Consider the following 23418-nt stretch of genomic DNA (forward strand, 5'->3'; position numbering starts at 1 on the left):
TGCAAACCTACATTACTGCAATCACTACCTTGTATTTATATTTACATCTAAGTGTCTGTTTTCCACTGGATTGTACCCATTTTGAGGGTCAAAGCTTTTTAAAAAAAATTGTTAATGCTCAATATGTAGTAGAATACTTGGGTAGAATGAATGAGGCTTTTTTTCTTATAATATTTATTTATTTACTTCATTTATTTTGTCTGTGCCGGGTCTTAGTTGCGGCATGTGGACTCTTAGTTGCGGCACGCATGTGAGATCTAGTTCCCCGACCAGGGATCAAACCCAGGGCTCCCTGCATTGGGAGGGCGAAGTCTTACCCACTGGACCACCAGGGAAGTCCCTGAATGAGGCTTTTTGAATGAAGGTTTCCATATAGCTATAACTAACTCTTCAGGCATATAAACTTTAAAATATTTCTGATAAACATTTTTCTAAAATTTATTATGCAATTCAATTACACTAAATAAGACAAGTTAAACTTGTCTTGACAGCTCAGGATCATCATTTTTGGTACTTATTATTGTAGATGACAGTGGTAGATGGTGTACCAAAGAACTCCTTAGAATATAATTTCTTTAAGGTATCTGGGGCTTCCCTGGTGGCACAGTGGTTGAGAGTCCGCCTGCTGATGCAGGGGACATGGGTTCGTGCCCTGGCCCGGGAAGATCCCACATGCCACAGAGCGGCTGGGCCCGTGAGCCATGGCCGCTCAGCCTGCGCGTCCGGAGCCTGTGCTCCGCGACAGGAGAGGCCACAACAGTGAGAGGCCCGCATAAAGTATCTGATATTTGCTTGCTTTTTGTTCATCAAAACAAATTGTTTTATCATTTGTCTCTATACCAGGGCCTGGCAAACTATGGTCACCTGTTTTCTATGGCTCATGAGCTAATAACCTTTACTACATCTTTAAATGATACATTTTGAATGGTCATATAAGTACCTACATAATAGCCTCAATTTTGCCACTCTGTCCGCAAAGCCCAACATATTTACTATCTAGCCCTTTAAGAAAAGGTTTGCTGACCCCTATTCTACATTACGAAAAAGGTTAAGGGGGCTTCCCTGGTGGCACAGTGGTTAAGAATCCGCCTGCCAATGCAGGGAACATGGGTTCAAGCCCTGGTCTGGGAAGATCCCACATGCCGTGGAGCAACTAAGCCCGTGCACCACAACTACTGAGCCTGTGCTCTAGAGCCCTCGAGCCACAACTACTGAGCCCGCATGCCACAACTACTGAAGCCTTCACGCCTAGAGCCCGTGCTCCGCAACAAGAGAAGCCACCGCAATGAGAAGCCCACGCACCACAACTAAGAGTAGCTCCCGCTCGCCGCAACTAGAGAAAGCCCGTGCACAGCAATGAAGACCCAATGCAGCCAAAAATATAAATAAATAAATAAATAAATAAATAATTTTTAAAAAGGTTAAGAATAAAAATGGTAAGATATGATCACCAAAGCAGTGTTCCTTTCTTTTTCAATATTATTTATTCAAAAGTCAGCACAGAAGGTTTCACTTTTAATGAGGATATAAAAGATCTCAAAAGACCACCATTCCTATGATAATAAAGAGAAAACACCTGATTTGCTTAACAATATGCCATTTTTCTTTAATGCCATAAAAGAGAGGTAAACACAAAGAAGTTTAAAGGAACTAAATTTCAATGAGCAATGAGCCCTTCCAGGGTAGACACCAAGACACAGCCACTTCCATCCCTGAGGGCAACTGCTAAGTCTGGCCACAGTGGCTGGAGGAGTAAGCCAGTCATACGCAAGCAACTTCACTGGGACCAGGAGGAAACAGCACTACTTGTAAAAACGTCACTTGAATTGGCACCGAGGAATGGAATCTGAAAAGCCAACAATCCCTCCAGTTCACCAACTCTCACTCATGGGACTTCTGCTGTGTTTAAGCAACAGCATGAGAAGCTGGGGAAGGGACTGGAAAATGGCAAGCAAGCCCTAATCACTAAGCCCTGCTGAAGAGAGAGGGCTGATCCCATTCTTAAGACATATGAAACCAAGAAGAGAACTGAGATAACTAAAGCTGCAGTTCAGCCATGACTCCTCTTGACTTCTGATTTGATTGGCTAAATTAGACACTAACTCTACCTGCCAGATAGCGGAAAGGATGAGCTCTTTGGAGGCGGGGAGTAGAATCGACATCCGTCTATCAACATCAGTTTTTTTTTCATACACAATGTCCAGCATCCAGTGAAAAACTCTAAGCTATGCGAAGAAGCAGGAAAATATATCTAATAATCAAGAGCAAAAAGTCAATACAAGATGACTGTCAGAAAACTAAAGCTGTTGAAAAACAGATTTTGGAATTAGTAAAGACTCTAAAATAACTATAATAAATGTTATAGCATTGAGGAAAAAGACAGACAAAATGAGTGACAAGATGAAAAATATAAGCAAAAAATGAAAATTCTAAAGGAAATGAACATTCTAGAATTTAAAAATGTATTTTCAAAGTATTGACTAGGCTTAATGGTAGGTTAGACACAGCACAAGAAAGGATTTAGAGAACCTGAAAATAGGTCATAAGAAACTTAGCTGAAGTACAAAGAGAAATTTTTTTTCTTTAAATAAAACATCAGAGGCCTTTGATGCAATATCACTTTAACATATGTGTAAATAGAATTACAGAGGAAAATAAGGAGAGAATGGTGTGTGTCTTAGTCCATTCAGGCTGCTATAACAAAATACCACAGACCAGGCAGCTTATAAACAACAGATATTTATTTCTCAGGGTTCTGGAGGCTGGAAAGTCCCAGATCAAGGCACCAGCATGGTCTCATTCTGGTGGAGGTCCTCTTCGTGGCTCATGGCCAGCACCTTCTTACTGTGTCCTCACATGGTAAAAGGGGCAAGGGATCTCTGTAAGGTCTCTCTCTCTCTCTTTTTTTTAATAAGGCCCACCTGGATAATCCAGGCAAATCTCCCAATCACAAAATCCTTAACTTAATCTCATCTGCAAAATCTCTTTTGCCATAACATATTCACAGATTTCTGGGATTAGGCTGTGGGCACTGTCAACTACAAATTGGTACTTGCCATTAGCACTTGCCACCCACCTCTACAAGGATTAAATCATGTGCGACTGCAGCTGCTGACTTTCAGTGTGGAGAGCACAAATGAGGCACCCTGTGCTCTGGGAAAAACTAGCAGAACAGGTCTTCCGATAGTTAGATGTTTTCAGGAGCTGATTTTATGAGCCCAATTCTTGTATCTCCTCATATCTAGAAAAGCACTAAAATCCTTCGTGGTGACGTCTGCTCCTCGTGACTAGCAGAAACCTTCTGCAAAAAATATGTGCTTATTGCAGGTACTCCCCCTTCACCAAAATCACATATATACTGACCTTCCCCCCTACCTCTTTGGAGCAGTTTCTCAGAGCTATCTGAAATGTGAGGTCTTTTTTTAAGGCACTCATTCCATTTATGAGGGCTCCACCATCATGGCTTAAGCACCTCCAAAGGTCCCACCTCCTAATACTCAGGGCTTAGGATTTCAACATATGAAACATACGGGATACGTTCAGACTATAGCAGTATAGAAGAAACAGCTGAGAATTTTCCAAAATTGTTGTCTCTGAATGTAAAGTGTCTCTTTTACAGACAGCATGTAGTTGGATCTTGTTTTTATATCCAGTCTTATAATTTCTGTCCTTTGATTGGAGTGTTTAATCCATTCACATTTAAAATTAATACTGATATTGTTGGATTTATATCTGCCATTTTGCTGTTTGTTTTCTATATATCACATGTCTTTTTTGTTCCTCTGTTCCTCCTTTACCACCTTCTTTTGTAATAAATTGATGTTTTCTAGTGTACCATTTTAATTTTAATTTGTGTTGACCCCTGAACAACACAGATTTGAACTATGCAGGTCCAATTATACGTGGATTTTTTTCAATAAATATGTACTATAGTACTACATGATCCCTGGTTGGTTAAATCTGTGGATGCAGAACTGCAGATACAGAGGGTCAACTGTAAAGTTACTCTTGGATTTTCAACTGTGCAGAGGATTGGCACCTCTAACCCCTGCATTGTTCAAAGGTCAACTGTACTTTTTCGAGTTTCTTAGTGGTGGTTCTAGAGATCACTATAATATATTAGTATCTTAATTTATCACAATTTACCTCCGATTAATACTAATTCAATTCTAAAACAAATATAGAAACTCCAGTATAACTTTCATTCCTTTCTTCCTCCTTTGTGCTATTACTGTCATACATATTATGCCTATATATTATAAACTCAATACAGTGTTATATTATTGCTTTATACAATCTTATGTCTTTTTAAAAAGTTAAGAGGAAAAAGGATAAAAAATATATTAACCTATATATTTAATATTTCTGATACTATTCATTTCTTCAAGTTAGTCTCTGATATCATTTCCTTGCTTCAACATAGCCCCATCCTTTGTGTTAATATTGTCATAAGTATTACTTCTTAATATGCTATAAGTGTGATCAGTTGATTTTTGACAAAGCTACAAAGGCAATTCAATGGAGAAAGTCTTTTTAACAAATGGTGCTGTAATCTGAAGACAGTATACCTCAATGTCTACAAATAGGGTTATTTTAAGAATCAATGAGGTGGCATACATGAAGAGGCTTTGCAAACTGTCAAGCAGTCACTGAATACAGTATTATTATATATAGTATCTATACCAGATTTGCATTCTTGCAAAGGTAGTGTAACCACTACCTTCCCCTTAAAAAATAATTTCCACCTATGCTGAATTGTATGACAGTTAGCTAGATTACTGTTCATATCAGAGGTTTACTTTAGAAAGAGATAAAGCAACCATAAATACTAATCAGAAACCTTATTACACAGCACTGATGGAAAGTAACACTCTGAAGCCACTGGAATACACATAACTTAAAAATAAGTTTCTTTAAATATCCCTAACTGGCAGAGTATGACGAAGACTGGACACAGACAGAAAGGGAAATAAAACCTATTAAGACAACTTTTGCGTATTTTCTTTTTCTCAAGATATGACATGGTTTAAATCAGAAATGTACATACATACGTGTGTGCGTGTGCATGGTTGTTTTCCTAATGTAAACTGTGTGGGAACTCTAGACCATATACTAAAAGTTAGGATAGAAATTTCCATCTCATTCATATTTGTTTCCAGAGTTCTTTGATATAAATAGCAAAACATTTTCAGACTTACTCAAAACACCCATGTGGGAAATGCTAACACTTGAAAATTAGCTCAGAGTTGTAAAGGGGGTATTGTCTTCGGAGTTGAGGGAAATCACTGTCAAAATGAAATGGAAGTTCCCCTCTCAGAGCTCTGTTTATCCTACTTGGTAGCGTGGGGGAAAATTACCAATGAATCTTCACAGTAATAACAATAAAATAATTTATCTGCCTCTGTTACCCAAAGCTCACTTGGGAAGTCTTACAAAGATTCTTGTTCAGGATCTCTTCTAGTCAATTTTTAACATATGTTTAAAGTAATGCCATCATCTTTGCCCATTTGAGATCTGTCCTGTTTGTTTCCTTTATGGGATACTAATAAACTAAAAATGTTTACTTTGCCTTTAAGTCAACAGATTGCACAATCTCAATATAACAACATCAGGTTCCAAAGTTCTATTTTAAAAATCACACATGGTTGTAAAGATGCTGAGGATACTGAGGCATCACTAAAATACTACAGTCTCACTTAACCTCTAACAAGCTTACAGTTTGAAATCTTAATTTAGAAACCACAGAACAAAGTTTCCTTATACGTATGCTTTTTAAAAGCTCAGTTCTTTGCAAAAATATTGTAGAGATGTTTCATCACACAAATCTAAAATAATAATTTAGATAATAAAACGCTTTATGGTTCATATGTGATAGTAATCCACATATGTAAAACATAACCTTGTATTAATAATAAAAATTTCAGATTCTGAGTTCATTATACTTCAAGGGAAAAAATCCCATCTAAAGAAAGAGATAAATCAGTAATAATCATAGTTGTTGATGAACAGTAACAGAATTTGATGTTTATAACAGGTTTTTCTTTCTCTTAATTGTTCAGAGAGGAGCTCAGCATACTGAAAACAGTGTCTCCCAAGTTTAACAAAGCTAACTTGAGAATGTGCCTGAGGCAAGCACATAGGGAACCTTATTTGGCTATTGCCCTTTCTCCAAGCTATTCAAATGCTTTCCATAAACCTTAGCATTCATTTTTTTGGTGACAATCCTACAATACAGACTAAGTAATCTCTGGAGATTTGCACAGAGGACAAGAAAGTTGAAGACAACATTGATTTTAACCTCAGTGTTGTCAAACTAGAATGCATCATGGGTTAAAATTATTATTAATTTCAATCCACAGAAAGCAATATCTCCTCCTGTCCCCTTCAATGTAGCCAAACTGATACACACTGTAGCTTCATCAATAAAAGACATTAACTCCCTGATCTGCCTCATTATGATATATTGAAACGACACGCAATAATGCAACTCTGAAACACAATGCAAAATTAAATTGGTGCCCACGGTGCCTTATTCATCCACAGGCTCAGTCCTGAAGAAAGTTTCAAGAATAACAGACCACCTCCTTAGGAATCATGCCAATGCCTTCCTCGTAAAAAATCAAGGCAGCTAAAAGCCCAGGGGGGTTTACTGAACAATTAAGTGCCTGTGTGGCTATTCACCCCAGTGGGAAGCCATTCTAAAATAAACTGTAAGCTTTTTTTGAGAGTAAGAAAAAAGTGCTACGTCAGTTGAAAGAAGCTGCCAGAATTGGGGGTTTCACCAGAAGCAGATTTCCAACAGAGGTAGTATGAGGACACACATCCTGATATGCAGGGAAGCCGAATGACAAATCGTTTTAATAGTTATTAGACTTCAGGCCTCATATAAAATAATGATGATTTAATGAATTTGTAATAAAGAATATACTTTGGGAGAGAGGAATATTTTTGATTACAGGGAAATAATAATGGAGTATCCTTCAAAAAATATGTAGCATTTCAGAATTAGATTTCATAACTTTAAAAATGTTCTAAAGAAGGAACTCAGTTCTATTAACCCTTTACTGCACCATTAATACAAGTCCTTTTTCCAACGAATTTAACTAAAAGGTAAGGAGACTATTCATAGCACTGGCAGAGTGACTCTCCAGATCTGTGATTGCTCTCTCCTCAGATGCATACCAGCTAGAGTTACAGTGTACAGTGTGGGAAACAGTGATGAATTTTGCAGACATTCTAATTTTCTAGATGCTCTTGGAAGGTTGCTTGTAGCAACTTATGTTCTTTAAGATATTATTTAGCAAGTCTCTGTTGCAGGAACTGAGTAGTCTCAGTGAGTTCACTCATACAACAAATACATATTTAACCCCAAATACCAGGTACCAGCCTAGGCACAGGGGAAATAGCAACGAATAGAACAAAGTTCCTGCTTCCATGGAGGAAGTGGGGGAAGAAGAGAGTAAACAAACAAACAAACAAACAAAAAACCAATATATAGTATATTGAGTAGTGACAAATGCTGTGTTATTAAAGAAGCCCACTTCTCAGGATGCGACAGTACAGAGGGTGAGATGATAGTAGCTTACACCAGAGTGACAGAGTATTGCAGAAGCAGTGAGAAATGGTCAGATTTTGGATATACTTTTAAGGGAGAACTGACAGAATTTGTTAACAAATTAATTTGGAGGTCTAACAACTGGGTGGACTAAAACCAATAAGAGACATAGCAAGGTTAATATATGAAAGTCAATGTTTTCCTACATACCAGCAGTGAACAATTGGAATTTCAAATGAAAAACATAACACCATTTACATTAGCATCAAAAAAGTGAAGTACTTAGGTATAAACCTAACAAAAATATGTACAGCATCTGTATAAGGAAAACCATAAAACGCTGATGAAAGAAATCATAGGAGATCTAAATAAATGGAGAAATAGTCCATATTCCTGGAGAGGAAGGCTCAATACTGTTAACATGACAATTCTTCCCATTGTGATCTATAAATTAAGCAAAATCCCAACCAAAACCCTAGAAAGTTATTTTGTAGATACTGACAAATTGATCCTAAAGTTTATATGAAAAGGCAAAAGACCTAGAATAGCCAACACAATACCGAAAAGAACAAAGTGAGAGGACTGACATTACCTGTCTTCAAGACTTACTATAAAGCTACAGTAATTAAGGCCATGTGGTATTGGTGAAGGAATGGACAAATAGGTTAATGAATTAGAATAGAGGGCCTAGAACTGACCCACATAAATACAGACAACTGATCTTTGACAAAGGAGCAGAAGCAACTCAATGGAGAAACTGTCTTGTCAACAAATGGTGCTGGACAACTGACATTAACATGCAAAAAAATGACTCTAGACACACATCTTACATCTTTCACAAAAATTAAACTCAAAATGAAACATAGAACTAAATGTAAAACACAAAATTATAAAACTTTTAGAGGACAACATAGGAAAAAATCTAGATGACTTTCGGGTTTGAGGATGAGCCTTTAGATACAACACCAAAAGCATGATCTGTTAGAGAAATAATTAAGTTGCACTCTATTAAAATTAAAACCTTCTCTTCCCCAAAAGACTCTATTAAAAGAATGAAAAGAGAAGCCACAGACTGGGAGGAAATATTTGCCAAACACATATCTGATAAAGGACTTGTATCCAAAATACATAAAGAATTCTCAAAATTCAACAAAAAGAAAACAAACAGCCCAAATAAAAAATAGGCAAAGGGGCTTCCCTGGTGGCGCAGTGGTTGAGAGTCCGCCTGCCGATGCAGGGGACACGGGTTCGTGCCCCGGTCCGGGAAGATCCCACGTGCCGCGGAGCGGCTGGGCCCGTGAGCCATGGTCAATGGGCCTGCGCGTCCGGAGCCGGTGCTCCGCAACGGGAGAGGCCACAACAGTGAGAGGCCCGCGTACCGAAAAAAAAAAAAAAAAATAGGCAAAGGATCCAAACAGATACCTCATCAAAGAAGATACACAGATGGCACATAACCATATGAAAAAATTCTCAACATCATAGGTCATTAGAAAATTGAAAATTAAAAAAAAAAAAGAGACACTACTATGCATGAATTAGAATAGCTAAAATTCAAAAAACTAACAGTACCGTGGTGGCGAGGATGTGTATTGCTAAGTGAAAGAAGACAATCTGAAAAGGCTACATACTATATGATTTCAAATATACCATTCTGGAAAACGCAAAACTACAGAGAAAGTTAAATGTTCAGTGTCTGCCAGCAGTTCAGGGTCGGGGCAAAGGGATGAATATATGGAGCACAGGGGATTTTTAGGGCGGGAAATCTATTCTGTGTGTAATGGTGCATACATGACATTATGCACTTGTTAAAATCAATAGAATTGTACAATAAAAAGGGTGAATCCTAACGTAAACTATGGACTTTACTTAACACTAATATATCAATATTGGTTCATGATTTGTAACAAATGTACCATACTAAGACAAGACAATAGTAACAACTAATAAACACTGTGCTGGACTGAAGCTTACATGAAAAACCTCTGTACTATCTGCTCAATTTTTCTGTAAATCTAAAATTGTTCTAAAAAATAAAGTATAGATAGATAGATAGAGAGAGATAACTATCTCCAAGGTTTTAGGCCTGAGCCTCAAAATGAATAGAGTTGCCGTTTACTGAAAGTAGGAGCCGTTTAGGGGACAAACACAGAATTCTTTTTTTTTTTTTAACATGTACTATTCTTTTTCAAATTCTTTTCCCATTTAGCTTGTTATATAATATTGAGCAGAGTTCAATGGGAAAAGAATTTGAAAAAGAATAGATACATGTATATGTATAACTGAATCACTTTGCTGTACACCTGAAACTAACACAACACTGTTAATCAACTATACTCCAATATAAAACAAAATTTTTTAAAAAATAAGAAAAATATTGAGCAGAGTTACCTGTGCTATACAGTAGGTCCTTGAGGGTTATCCATTTTAAATATAGCAGTGTGTACATGTCAATCCCAAACTCCCTAATTATTGCTCCCCCCTGACTCATCCCCCCCGGTAACCATCACTTCATCCTCTAAACTCAAAAGTTTTTGCACAGCAAAGGAAACCATAAACAAAACGAAAAGATAACCCACAGAATGAGAGAAAATATTTGCAAACGATGCGACCAACAAGGGATTAGTCTCCAAAATTTACAAGCAGCTCATGCAGCTCAATATCAAAAAAAACAACCCAATCCAAAAATGGGCAGAAGACCTAAATAGACATTTCTCCAAAGAAGACATACAGATGGCCGAGAGGCACATGAAAAGATGTTCAACATCACTAATTATTAGACAAATGCAAATCAAAACTACAATGAGATATCACCTCACACCAGTCAGAATGGCCATCAACAAAAAAATCTACAAATAAGTACTGGAGAAGGTATGGAGAGAAGGGAATCCTCCGACACTGTTGGTGGGAATGTAAATTGGTACAGCCACTGTGGAGAACAGCATGGAGATTTCTTAAAAAACTAAAAACAGAGCTACCATATGATCCTCCAATCCCACTACTGGGCATATATCCAGAGAAAAAGATGGTCTGAAAGGATACATGCACTCCAATGTTCATTGCAGCACTGTTTACAATAGCCAGGACATGGAAGCAACCTAAATGTCCATGGACAGGTGAATAGATGAAGAAGATGTGGTACATATATACAGTGGAATATTACTCAGCCATTAAAAATAATGAAATAATGCCATTTGCAGCAACATGGATGGACCTAGAGATTGTCATACTGAGTGAAGTAAGTCAGACAGAAAAAGACAAATACCATATGATATGGCTTACATGCAGAATCTAAAAAAAAATGGTACAAATGAACTTATTTACAAAACAGAAAGAGTTCTTTCTGGACATGGCAATTTGAGATGCCATTTAGATCTCAGTGGAGATGTCAAGTAGACAGTTAAATATGAGTCTTAGATTCATAGAAAAGGCAGAGGAAGAGACATAAATTTGGAAGTCATCAGTATATCGATGATATTTAAAACCATGGAACCAGAGGAAGCTACCTAAGAAGAGAAAAGCTCAGAGGCCTAAGCCCTAGAACATTTTAACATTTTGAGGCCAGGAACTTGAAAAGGTTCAACAAAGGAAGCTTGTGAAATAGCAAGAGATGGAGGGAGTTACTTAATCTCCTCAAATCCCTAAAACTTGGTTTTGCACTAACCACTGGTCATTTCCTATATCCTCGTAGATTTGTATATTTTAATTGGTATCTTTAGAGAAAATGGAAACAAGCATTACAATTCCTAATACTCTGATTCAAATAATTTTCCTACCTTTTCTTTTTTAGGATATACCAGCATCTCCCAAAGTGGCAAAACACTGGATTTAGCTTTCTCTTATCTTTGAATTCCCTAACCCCTTCAGCCTCTCCTGATCTATTGCTTATCAGGAGAAGGGGTACTTTTTCCATATTTTCTATCTCTGTCTCTCCCTCCTTCCCTCCCTCCTCCTTCTCCCATTCCCATCTCTCTCACATCAACACACACACACACACCCCTAATCCAGAGCTTTCTCAGCAGTTGCAGGCACGCCCTCCCTCTGCCATTACTAATATCCTGTTTTAAGGAAACATTTGCAGTTTCCATGCTCTCTCGGACCTCAATACCTTGCTCATGTTATTACTTCTGTTAGGAACATCCATTCCCAACTCCATTCCACATGGAATGCCTACACATATTTCAAACAGCTCGTCCTGCAGGAAGCTTTCTCAGCCTCCCGCACCTCCTGTACCACCAGCCAAGGTTCTATCTCCTCCTTCTGCAATCCTCCTCAGTGCCTCGTACACGTCTCTCATTACATTCATCACGATGGCTATAAATGTCTGTCCGTCTCAGCTAAATACTGTGAGCATCTTGTGATGTTTTGGATCCCCTGAGTCCAGCACACAACAGACGCCTAGTAAAATGAATGAGCAAACTAGAAAATGCTGGAGTAATATGCAATTTACTTTTTTATCCTTTCCCCCCAAACCAAAACATGCTTCTTTGACTCTAGATAGTCTATAATTATATTAATATTCATTTATATTCATTACATTTAATGCTTAAAGAAAAAGTATAATTATATACATTCATAGTATTTTTACTGAAAGTTATATTATTTTAGTATAAGAACAATAAATAAAATTTTAATTTTTCCTACACATCTCAGTGTTTTAAGATATGGGTTCTTTTTCTTCTCCCCATAAAAACACTGGTACAATGAATTTAAAAATAAACAGTTGGGGGCTTCTCTGGTGGCACAGTGGTTGAGAGTCCGCCTGCCGATGCAGGGGACATGGGTTCGTGCCTCGGTCTGGGAAGATCCCACATGCCGCGGAGCGGCTGGGCCCATGAGCCATGGCCGCTGAGCCTGCGCGTCCGGAGCCTGTGCTCCGCAACGGGAGAGGCCACAACAGTGAGAGGCTCGCGTACTGCAAAATAAATAAATAAATAAATAATAAAAAAATAAACAGTTGGTCTATTTTATTACCTGGGTTACTGCTGTGATAACACATAAACAGCTAATAAAATATTTTAAAAATAATCATGACCTTTAAGAAAAGAAAAATTACTATTTACAGTCTTTAAAAACTGTATTTAAAAGCTACATTAATTCCAACAAAGAAAAAAGAACTGCAATTCATTTGATTCAATGTAGGAGGAAGGAAGAATGTATTCTTTTGAAACATTGAAAACGTTGACAACAATGCTGTAAGAAACAGGTTGATATGGCTTAATAAGCTAAGCATCAGATTTAAAAAATCACAGGCTAGAAATCCTAACTTTGGCTCTGAATGAATTGTCTTCACTTCTCTTAAAGCATAAGTTGTACAAGAATCTTGCCAAAAGAGTTCTGATCAAACCAAATGACAAAAGTTCTTAGACTTTTAGCCTTATGGCTGCTGAACTAGCAGATGACCAATTTGGTATATGGAATGTTGAAGGCTTTTTTCTAAATTTCTAGAATAATATTCAGACTGGAAGATGCTAAGAAAGAGGATATTTGGAAAAACTGCCTCTCAGATAAACTGGCTGAAGGTACCTCTTTTAGAGAGGTTATCAATCACCACACATCAAAAGAAATGTCATAAATTAGTGGAAGTGGGGGGGATAAAATGGTCATTGGACAGGCTCCATCTTCACATAAACTATCCACTATCCTTCTCTGGCACTGAGAGAAGACAGCCATTTATAATTTAGTTGGGTTTAAAAGGATGAATGATTCACTGGTATTACTAAGCAAGGAAATATCATCCTTTGTAACAAAGGAGATTTATAGAGCATTTCAAAAAACAGTATCTTAACTGTCCCTGAATCTCATGATTGTAGAGAACACTTTGCTCAGCTTTTTTTTTTTTTAACTTACGTATAAAAGCAGATAAACTTAAACTATGGCAACTGGGGTTTCAGTTTTCAGCACATCTCTCATATTTTACCGAAGAAACTAAATTGACATTGAAATTGGAAGACAACATAAGTTCTATCAGAAAACAAACAAACAAACAAAAAACCCCAAAACTGATAGCTAAAAAACAGAAAAACATTTTTTCCTCACAATTTGGTATGAGTCCTTGTGTCAGTTTCTTAAGATATTTTCCCATTTATAACTACCTATAATACTAATAATTACAGAAGCCTGTAAAATTATTATCCTAACTTTGTTGTAATATACTTCACACATTTAGGGACACTCAACAAATATCAATGGCAGGATGGTCCAAAGAGAAGCTAATTAAGCCATGTGAACATAAATTTGACTTCATTGGCTTCCTTAGCTCTGAAAAAGGCCCCTGTCTTTCATTAGCATTCCTCTGGCTGTCTCATTTTTAAATTCATCAGATCTCTTTGACCTCTGTGAATTTATTACTATGATTTTATATCATCACGAAGTCTGGGGAAACTGTAGTCATACCTCTACGGTCACTGACCAAACCTGCTACATGGATTCTGAGATTCACTTTAGTAAGAAACAATCTAGAATACTTTCCGTATGCCATCCGAATACATAACTTACTATTTTAAAATGTAAGCTAAAGATTATTTTACATTAGCTTTAGGAAGTATTTTTAGATGAGAGAAAAAGGAGTTGTGTCTTTCCCTTCAAGAAACACAAACAACTTCATACTCCATCAACATAATTTTCCCACTAGGTATCAGATATAGGCATTTTACCAATTCTATTCTGCCACTGGAGATCAGCAAGTAGTATTAAATCAATATTTTCACAAGGGACCAGTATACATAAGACCTTCTGAGCCTTGAAAAATATGCCAAAGTGTTTTAACTATGAGCAAATATTATGCATAACTGCTTTACAGAAAACACCAATCATAAACTGTACTTTTGCTCAAAGTAATGCATTCACTCACTGCTATTCAAATACACATTTGCTCTGTAATGGAATCTGTCTGTACTCTTGCCAGAAACTATGTACATAAAATCACTAGGTCCAAAGCCTGGGAAAATAAATAGGAAATGGATACAAAAACTGTTTGGGCATTCTTAGAAATTGACACAGATATAACATTAAATGTTGTCTAGTTTTGTTACCTTTTAAGGAGTCACCAAATACATATACATCATAAAATAAATAATGGAAAGCATACGCCTTGCAAATATATATGCCATTCTGCCACTCAGCAGTCAAGCAGCAAGATAGCTACTGCTGTAGTTTTAAGAGCTACAGTGAGATTATTTATTGTTATCACTGGGGAAATATTTTATAACTAAGTTGTAGTTAACTATGTAAATGATAGAGTGTGGTCCAGTATTACAAACAACAGACTCCAAAACTTGGGACTTCAATAAAGAAGACAGCTATCATGCCTTAATGTGTAATATGCCCTTTGTAAATAACAAGAAGTCGCACCCGCAGCAACTGCCAACTCCTCTGGCTCTCAGGCTTTGTATACTACCCAGATTCCCTAGTAATAAAAATGTCATTTTAAAGTTTTTGAGGAATAAAGAGCATTAAAAAAAAAAAAAGCACTATAATCAAGCAGCTAAGCAACACAGTCTAGGATAGTGATCTACAGCTGGTTTGCTCCAGTTGGTTGTACAGTGTGTAGAAAGTAATTTGTTTCCAACAACAAAGCGTCAAAGTTGGCAGGTCATATTTTAATATAAAATTAATATTCCCCATAATATATCACCATTCTCACCTACGCCCATTCTAATGTGCTTTCTTGAGTGACAGTCAAAGGGGGAAGTCAGCACTAAGAGGTCCTGGGAACAATATATGAACCAAAGCTCTACTGTATCTGTGCTGCAGTTCAAGGGAAGTGGACTAGAATCATAGGTCAGAACAACAATGACAACAAAGGTTAAAACCACCAGTCAAAGCTAGGCATTAAGCATCAATGCTACTAAGATCACACAGAGAGGTAACCAGACATTATATGTTGCCTGATGAATGAACAGACTACCAGCTATAGTCTTACTAACATGATCCAATTGCATCTAATCAAGCTGCTGGTTTCAGCTGCCAATTTACAGAAAATACAGAGGACAGGGAGACATGTTGAAATGCACCGTGAATAACTGACAAACCCAGATTATGGGAGAGTATGCATGTCAAACAGCCCAGGTACTTTAACAGAAAAACTGTAAGGAAAAGAGAAGGATAGAGGCAAAACCCACAGATCAGGAGTTGGTAAACCAATGGTCTATGGGCCAAATCTGGACTGCCCTCTGTTCTTGTAAATAAAGTTATAAAAACCACACCATTTGTTTATGTATTGTCTAGGGCTGCTTTCACCATAACATGGCAGAGCTAAGGAGCTGCAATAGAGCCCAAATGGCCTGCAAATCCCAAAATATTTACTATCTAGAGCTTTACAGAAAGAGTTTGCTGGACTCTACTGCAGATCAACAGAGATTTACAGGATATAACCAAAAACATTTTTTAATGGGCAAAATTTGAGATGTAAATAAAGAAGTGCTTTATTTGTAGAAATTAAGTTGATTTTAAAATGTATATAAAAAGTAAAAGGGGCTTCCCTGGTGGCGCAGTGGTTGACAGTCTGCCGGCCGATGCGGGGGACACTGGTTCATGCCCCGGTCCGGGAAGGTCCCACATGCCGCAGAGCGGCTGGGCCCGTGAGCCATGGCCGCTGAGCCTGTGCGTCCGGAGCCTGTGCTCCGCAGGCCACAACAGTGAGAGGCCCACGTACCGCAAAAAAAAAAAAAAAAAAGTAAAAGGACATTACATGCCTCCTGACAAAAGAACAGACCACCAGCTACAGTCTTATTAATATGATATAATCAAGGCCCTGGTTCCAGTTGCCAATTTTCAGAAAATACAGAGGACAGGGAAATGTTGAAAGGTACCATGAGTACACCATAAAATAGTATAGCCAAAATAAAAGTTATTATTATAAAAGTAAGAATAACGGGAAAGGAAAAGGTAATGCTTAGGACAGGGCACACTCAAGTGGTTCTGGGATGGCTAGAAAAGTTCTATTTCTTGACTTGGTGGGTTACAAGTGTTCAAAATGTTTGCCTTGTAACTCAATCTATGCATTTATATTATGTAGTTTTCTGTATCTGGTTTTATTCTACAGTAAAAGATTTTAAAATCACCAACAAAGTAAGAACTATAGCTATGAGACTTTGTTATCTACTATGAATCTTGGCACAACTCATTTAATCCTTTATTATCTTTTGGGAACAGTAGAGCATAAATAAAACCACATTTTTAATCTAAGCTTTTTATATGTGAAATTAGGATAAAACAAGTACCCTATATACCACTAAGGATTTTAGAGCTGATGAAACGAGAGTATACATGTGAAGGTACTTTGAAATTCTGTAACTTCTCTACAAATGCAAAATACTCTTATAACCACATGGAATAACCTGCAGCATCACTCCCCTGCTTAAAGCCCTTCAATAACACCATCCATGTACCAGTAATTTTTAGAGTTCCTTCTGGAAACCTAGGACTCAACAGACATGCTTCAGGGGTAAGGAATCACGTATATTGTATAAACTGTGCCTTGCACAAGGATGCCAGGTACAAGTGCGTCTGAAATCTGATTTATGGTGCTTGCCAAACCTTGAATCCTGGTGAAGAGACTTTTTCTGTATGTCCAGAGGGAGTCCCTTTTTCTAATTCGCTCCAAGGCATGTTATGAGCTAGCTATAGCCCTGTTCAAAGATCCCCCCATACCTTCTTTTTGTCAAACAATAACAACATAAACTGTCTGAAAAGCTTCTGCATCATCAAGATAAACATGAACAAGCACATCTTATATCTGTATTTCCCTGATTACAAATAGATTTGAGCATTTGAGTTCCTCTTCTATGAACTGCCTGTTCACATTCTTTGCCCAGGTTTTTCATTTGGGTTGTTCTTTTCCTTGAGGCACAGAAGTTATTTACATATTCTGAATTAATCTTTGTCACCTATATGTCAGTAAATCTCTTCTCCTAGTCTATGGAAACTTATATATTGTCAGTGGGACCATAAACTGATAACCTTCTGGAGAGCAGGTTAGTAAGAACCAGTAAAGATGAAGGTATAAATGCTATATGTCCCAGACATTTCACCTCTAGGTTTCTACATTAGAGAAACGCTCATACATGAGAACAAGGATATACTTACAAGGCTATTCATTAGAGTACAATTTGTAACAGCAAAAAAGTGAAAACAGTGATGGCCTTCATGATGTACGTAACTCTTCCTGCCTCATTCCCCATCCTTCCCTTCTTTTCTCATGAGTTCTATACATTCATTTGTTCATTAGCTGCCTTAATCAATGCCATTAATCACCTACTCTGAACTAGATTCTATGCTAGGCAGGCAGGCAGGCACATTTAACTACTTGCACTTGTCCTACTAAAACATGGTGTCTTACAATTTTCAGGAGGCTTTTTCTGTCCTTCTTTTGGGTCCTGACACAACCTTGTGTAAAGTACTTATCATTACTCCACTACCCCTGTTATTCAATTACCTAACAATAAAATAAGTGGAGGTGGTCCCAAATTACAGTTAATTAAATCTCTGAACAAAGGACAATTCTGTTTTTACCAGATCTCATCTAACAATTACCAAAAAATGAAATAAAATGTATTTTCCAGCCAACATTTAGTGCTAGAACATTACTTTCAAGAGAATGTCTTAAATACCACATGCATATGTGGAATCACACACACACACAAAATTCATAAATACAGAGAACAGAATGGTGGGTGCCAGAGGCAGTGGGTGAAACGGGTGAAAAGAGTCAAAAGGTATAAACTTCCAGTTATAAAATACATAAGTCATGGGAATGTAGTGTACAGCATAGTGACTACAGTTAATAACACTGTATTGCATATTTGAAAGTGGCTAAGAAAGTAGATCTTAAGAGTTCTCATCATAAGAAAAAAATTGTTACTATGTATGGTGATGAATGTTAACTAGACTCATTGTGGTGATCATTTCCCAATACATGCAAATATCAAATCATCATGTTTTATACCTGAAACTAATATAATGTTGCCTGTCAATTATACCTCAAAAAATGAAAGAGGCTGTCTTGATCAACACGGCATTCCTAGCACTTAGATCAGTTCCTGACACATAATTGTCTATAAATATTTGCTAAACTAAAAAGTCCAAGCAATATTATCTGACAGTAATGATATTCAAAAGTGAACAGAGTTATTTATTTTTGTAGATGATTTATTATCAGATAAATTAAGAGCTATTTGTTCTCTTAAATTTAAAAAAAATGTATTTCTTTTAAGGTGAGCTACCTTCATAAATTCCTACCCAAATACTTTTAGGACTTGGCTTAATGAATTTCTTCCCTATACAAGGCTGCCAAAGCTTCAAAGTCAATAATTTTCTCTGTGTTACTAATGAAGGAAAATTGCTACATTAACCACAAATGTCTGAAATTGCAGCATCTCTGTTAGATATGTAACATTTTATATACAAAGTACACATAAAAGTAAAAATAGATAAAAGTTTGCCTACTACCTAAAAATATCACTCCTGTTAAAAACTGAGGAATGAAATCAAACATACACACACAAATCTTTGCTAAAAGGTTATCTGCATACTTTGAGTTGAGAAAAGCTTATGCCATAAAAGGCATTAAATGTAATGTGTATTGGGCCTCATTTGTGCTATTTTGTGTATTATTATTCCACTGCATAATATAATTATGAATATTTATATAAAAACAAAACACATAGACTTAAGCCCTCTGAGTTATTAAATTCAAGAGTATAAAAATGGATTACTAAGTTAACCTTCCAACTAATTCTCTTTAAAGAAGAAAACAAACTTAAAAAGCTAGAAAAGCAATAATCACCAGTTGGGAAAAACTAGAAATAAATAGGACACAAACTTATTCTAGACTTATGAAATGATTTGATTCAAACAGTCTATTGATTTTATTTTTTAGGATTAAATTCAGGTAAACTCTAAATGGTAGTTCCTTCTCCAAACAAATAACATATTAATAATACTAGCTAGGATGATATTTGTTAGAGTAATTAAAAGACACAAAGGGAGAGATTTAAGGAGTGAATTATTAAGTCTTTTAGACAGAAGCATTATTGGAAATAATGCTAGTAAAATTGTTGTGTGTTGATATTCAAACACACAGAAAAATCTCAGAGTAAGGAGCCTCTCAAAGAAGGGTATAAATAGCCTGATATATCAAAAAACAATTCTCAAACAAATCACACATACAAAAAATATTTAATAGAAATCTAAAAATTTAATATAATTTTACACAATACACACAGTGAAAATAACCAATTATGGTAGCTTTGATTTGGAAGGGATCTTACATGTTATCTACTGATAATCTATATCCCTCAATAAAAGACAAAGAAAGTGAAACTCAGAAAAATTAGGTGTGTCTCCAATCATCAAAGAAAATGTTGTGTCAGTGTCAAGACCAGAACCTAGGTCTTATGGCTTTGGTCCAGTGGTCTTTCTATTAAATCAATATGCATTTATCATAGAGAATTACGAAAGGAATAGGTGTTTATCAAAGTGCTTCATGTTAGAATTTACGGTGCTCTGTCCTTTTCCCTGCGTGTAAACTCACTCAGATACACCTATGTCTTCCTCTGTCCTTTCTACCTGCCCCACAGACTCAGAGGTTCAGGTGTTCCTCCTCTAGCTCAATATTAATCTCTTTAACTAGTTTCTTGAATCCACCACTCCCCACCTCTCAAGAATCTTGCTCCATCAGTAATTAACTTTACTCCTCTACGTTCAGACTTTCTCTAGGACAGTTCACAGGGCAGCTGGCTTCCCTCAGAACAAGGAAGTCAGAGAGAGTGCCTGACAGAAACCATAGTCTTTTTTTTTTTCCAAAGTATAGTTGTTTACTCTCTCTCTCTCTCTCTCTCTCTATATATATATATATATATATTCATTTTCAGATTCTTTTCCATTATAGGTTATTACACAATATTAAATATAGTGTCCTGTGCTATACAGTAGGTCCTGTTGTTTATTATATATATAGTAGTGTATATCTGTTAATCCCAAATTCCAAATTTGTCCCTCCCCTCTTTCCCCTTTGGTAACCATAAGTTTGTTTTCTATGTCTGTGAGTCTATTTGTTTAGTAAATAAGTTCATTTGTATCATTTTATTAGATTCCACATATCAGTGATATCATACGATATTTGTCTATCTCTATCTGACTTACTTCACTTAATAGGATAATCTGCAGGTCCATCCATATTGCTGCAAATGGCATTATTTCATTCTTTTTTCATTCTTTTTTATGGCTGAGTAATATTCCATTGTGTGTGTGTGTGTGTGTGTGTACACACACACACACACACACACATATATACATTTTCTTTATCCATTCATCTGTCAATGAACATTTAAGTTGCTTCCATGTCTTGGGTACCGTAAATAGTGCTGTTATGAACACTGGGGTGCATTATCTTTCAGAATTAGAGTTTTCTCTGGATATATACCCAGGAGTGCGATTGCTGTATCATATGGCAACTCTACTTTTAGTTTTTTAAGGAACCTCCATAATGTTCTCCATAGTGGTTGCACCAATTTACATTCCCACTAACAGTGTAGGAGGGTTCTCATTTCTCCACAACCTCTCTAGCATTTATTATTTGTAGGCTTTTTGATGATGGCTATTTTGACCAGTGTGAGGTGGTACCTCATTGTAGTTTTGACTTGCATTTCTCTAATAATTAGCGATGTTGAGCATCTTTTCATGTGTCTATTGGCCATCTGTATGTCTTCTTTGGAGAAATGTCTATTTAGGTCTTCTGCCCATTTTTTGATTGGGTTGTTTGTTTTTTGGATATTGAGCTGTATGAGCTGTTTGTATATTTTGGAAATGAAGCCCTTGTTGGTCGCAATGTTTGCAGATATTTTCTCCCATTTTGTAAGTTGTCTTTTCGTTTTGTTTATGGTCTCCTTTGCTGTGCAAAAGCTTGTAAGTTGAATTAGGTCCCATGTGCTTATTTTTGCTTTTGTTTCCGTTACTCTATGGGATGGATCAAAAAAAAGAATGCTGAGATTTATGTCAAAGAGTGTCCTGCCTATGTTTTCCTCTAGGAGTTTTATAGTATCCAGGCTCACATTTAGGTCTTTAATCCATTTTGAGTTTATTGTTGTATATGGTATTAGAGAATGTTCTAATTTCATTCTTTTATACATAGCTGTCCAGTTTCCCCAGCACTGCTTACTGAGGAGGCTGTCTTTTCTCCATTGTATATTCTTGCCTCCTTTGTGGTAGATTAATTGACCATAAGCGTGTAGGTTTATTTCTGGGCTTTCTATCCTGTCCCATTGATCTATGTAGCTGTTTTTGTGCCACTACCATACTGTTTTGATTACTGTAGCTTTGTAGCATAGTCTGAGGTCAGGAAGACCCGTATTCTGAAAACTGTAAGATGCTGATGGAAGAAATCAAAGATGACACAAACAGAAGGAATGATATACTGTGTTCTTGGATTGGAAGAATTGATATTGTTAAAATGACTATACTATCCAAGGCAATCTACAGATTCAGTGCAATCCTTATCAAATTACCAATGGCATTTTTCACAGAACTAGAACAAAAAAATTTCAAATTTGTATGGAAACACAAAAGACCCCAAATAGCCATAGTCTTTTATAATCTAATCTTAGAAGTAACATCCCATCATTTTTGCCAAATTTTATTTATTGAAAGCAAGTCACTAACTCCAGACCACACTCCAGGTAATGGAATTACACAAGAGTGTGACCATCAGAAGGCTGGATTATAAGAAGCCATCTTAGAGGCTGCCTACCACAGCTTCTAAAGAAGAAAAGCAAAAAGGGAGACTTGTTAACCAGATACCAGGACTTCTTATGAAGCTACCAATTAGGAAAATGTGGTATTGGCACAAGGATAAATATATTGACTAATGGAATATAAAGAGAGCCCAGAAACAAATCAATGCATAGAGGGAGCTTTGGAAAATGACAGAGATGATATGTCAGACAATAAGGAAAGGAGGGAATATTCTGTAAATGGAGGTGGAGAAAAATGGTTATCCAAATGAAAATAGGGTTCCTAGCCTTCCTCTCATACCATTAAAAAAAGCAAACTTTAAAACTCTTAGGAAAATATAGGTGAACTTCTTAGACCTTTAGACAGGAAATAGTTCTTAAATTAGATACAAAGATATTGATGATTAAAAATGGATAAATAGGATTATATTCAAATTAAGAACTGTATTCATCAAAAGATACCTGAAAGACAGATTTTAAAGCTCACAACCAAAAGGATTATTATCAAGAATATATAAAGAACTCCTAGAAGTCAATGAGAAAACTATAAGCAATCCAGTAGGCAAAGGATATGAAAATACATTTCTCAAGAGAGGAAATATTAAATATATAAATAAATGTTCAATATCAGAGAACTGCAAATTAAGACCACAATGAGATAAGCCATTCAACTGACAAAAATTTAAAAGTCTGAGAATACCAAATATAAGAGACCACACAGCTTCCGAAGATCTTGTTTACATTGCAGGGGAAAGTAAATTGAGGCAACCACTTTGGAAAACAGTTTGAAATTACCCCCTGAAGTTGAACATTAGCGACACTCCATCATCAAGAGAGTAGGTTATGAAAACTGTGGTACAATCACACGATGGAATGCTATATGGCAGCCCCCCACCTCCAAAATACACTATAGATCAATGTTAGCAGTATGACATTAAGTACATAAAGTGAGCCTCAAACGATTACATGCCTTTTTATAAAGTTAAAAAGATCTAAAATGAAACAATTCCCAATGAACATGAAAAATACAGTAATACTTTACAGTAAATGATACTTGTTAAATACTCATATTTAACTTATTCCTCAAATAACCAAGAGTAAAGCAATGATCCCTGTACCCCAAATTCCTTTTAA

At 36.5% G+C, this 23418-nt stretch overlaps 1 protein-coding gene across 2 annotated transcripts in view; it reads right to left on the bottom strand.

Annotated features, from left to right (window-relative positions):
• The window catches only part of TSEN15 (tRNA splicing endonuclease subunit 15), a 30401-nt gene that overhangs the window by 3631 nt on the left and 3352 nt on the right, over window positions 1–23418 (bottom strand). The window contains exon 4 of one of the 2 annotated variants that reach the window (XM_082613766.1): window positions 20850–21511. The exons of the other annotated variant lie outside the window; for it this stretch is intronic. Within the exon in view, the coding sequence (XP_082469892.1) occupies window positions 21118–21511 (394 nt within the window). The 3' untranslated portion in view covers window positions 20850–21117. Of the gene's footprint in view, window positions 1–20849; window positions 21512–23418 lie in introns of those variants that run through there. 2 annotated transcript variants of the gene reach the window in all.

The sequence above is a fragment of the Mesoplodon mirus genome, assembly GCF_964341445.2.
Source record: "Mesoplodon mirus genome assembly, chromosome: 3".
Taxonomy (NCBI): Eukaryota; Metazoa; Chordata; class Mammalia; order Artiodactyla; family Ziphiidae; genus Mesoplodon; species Mesoplodon mirus.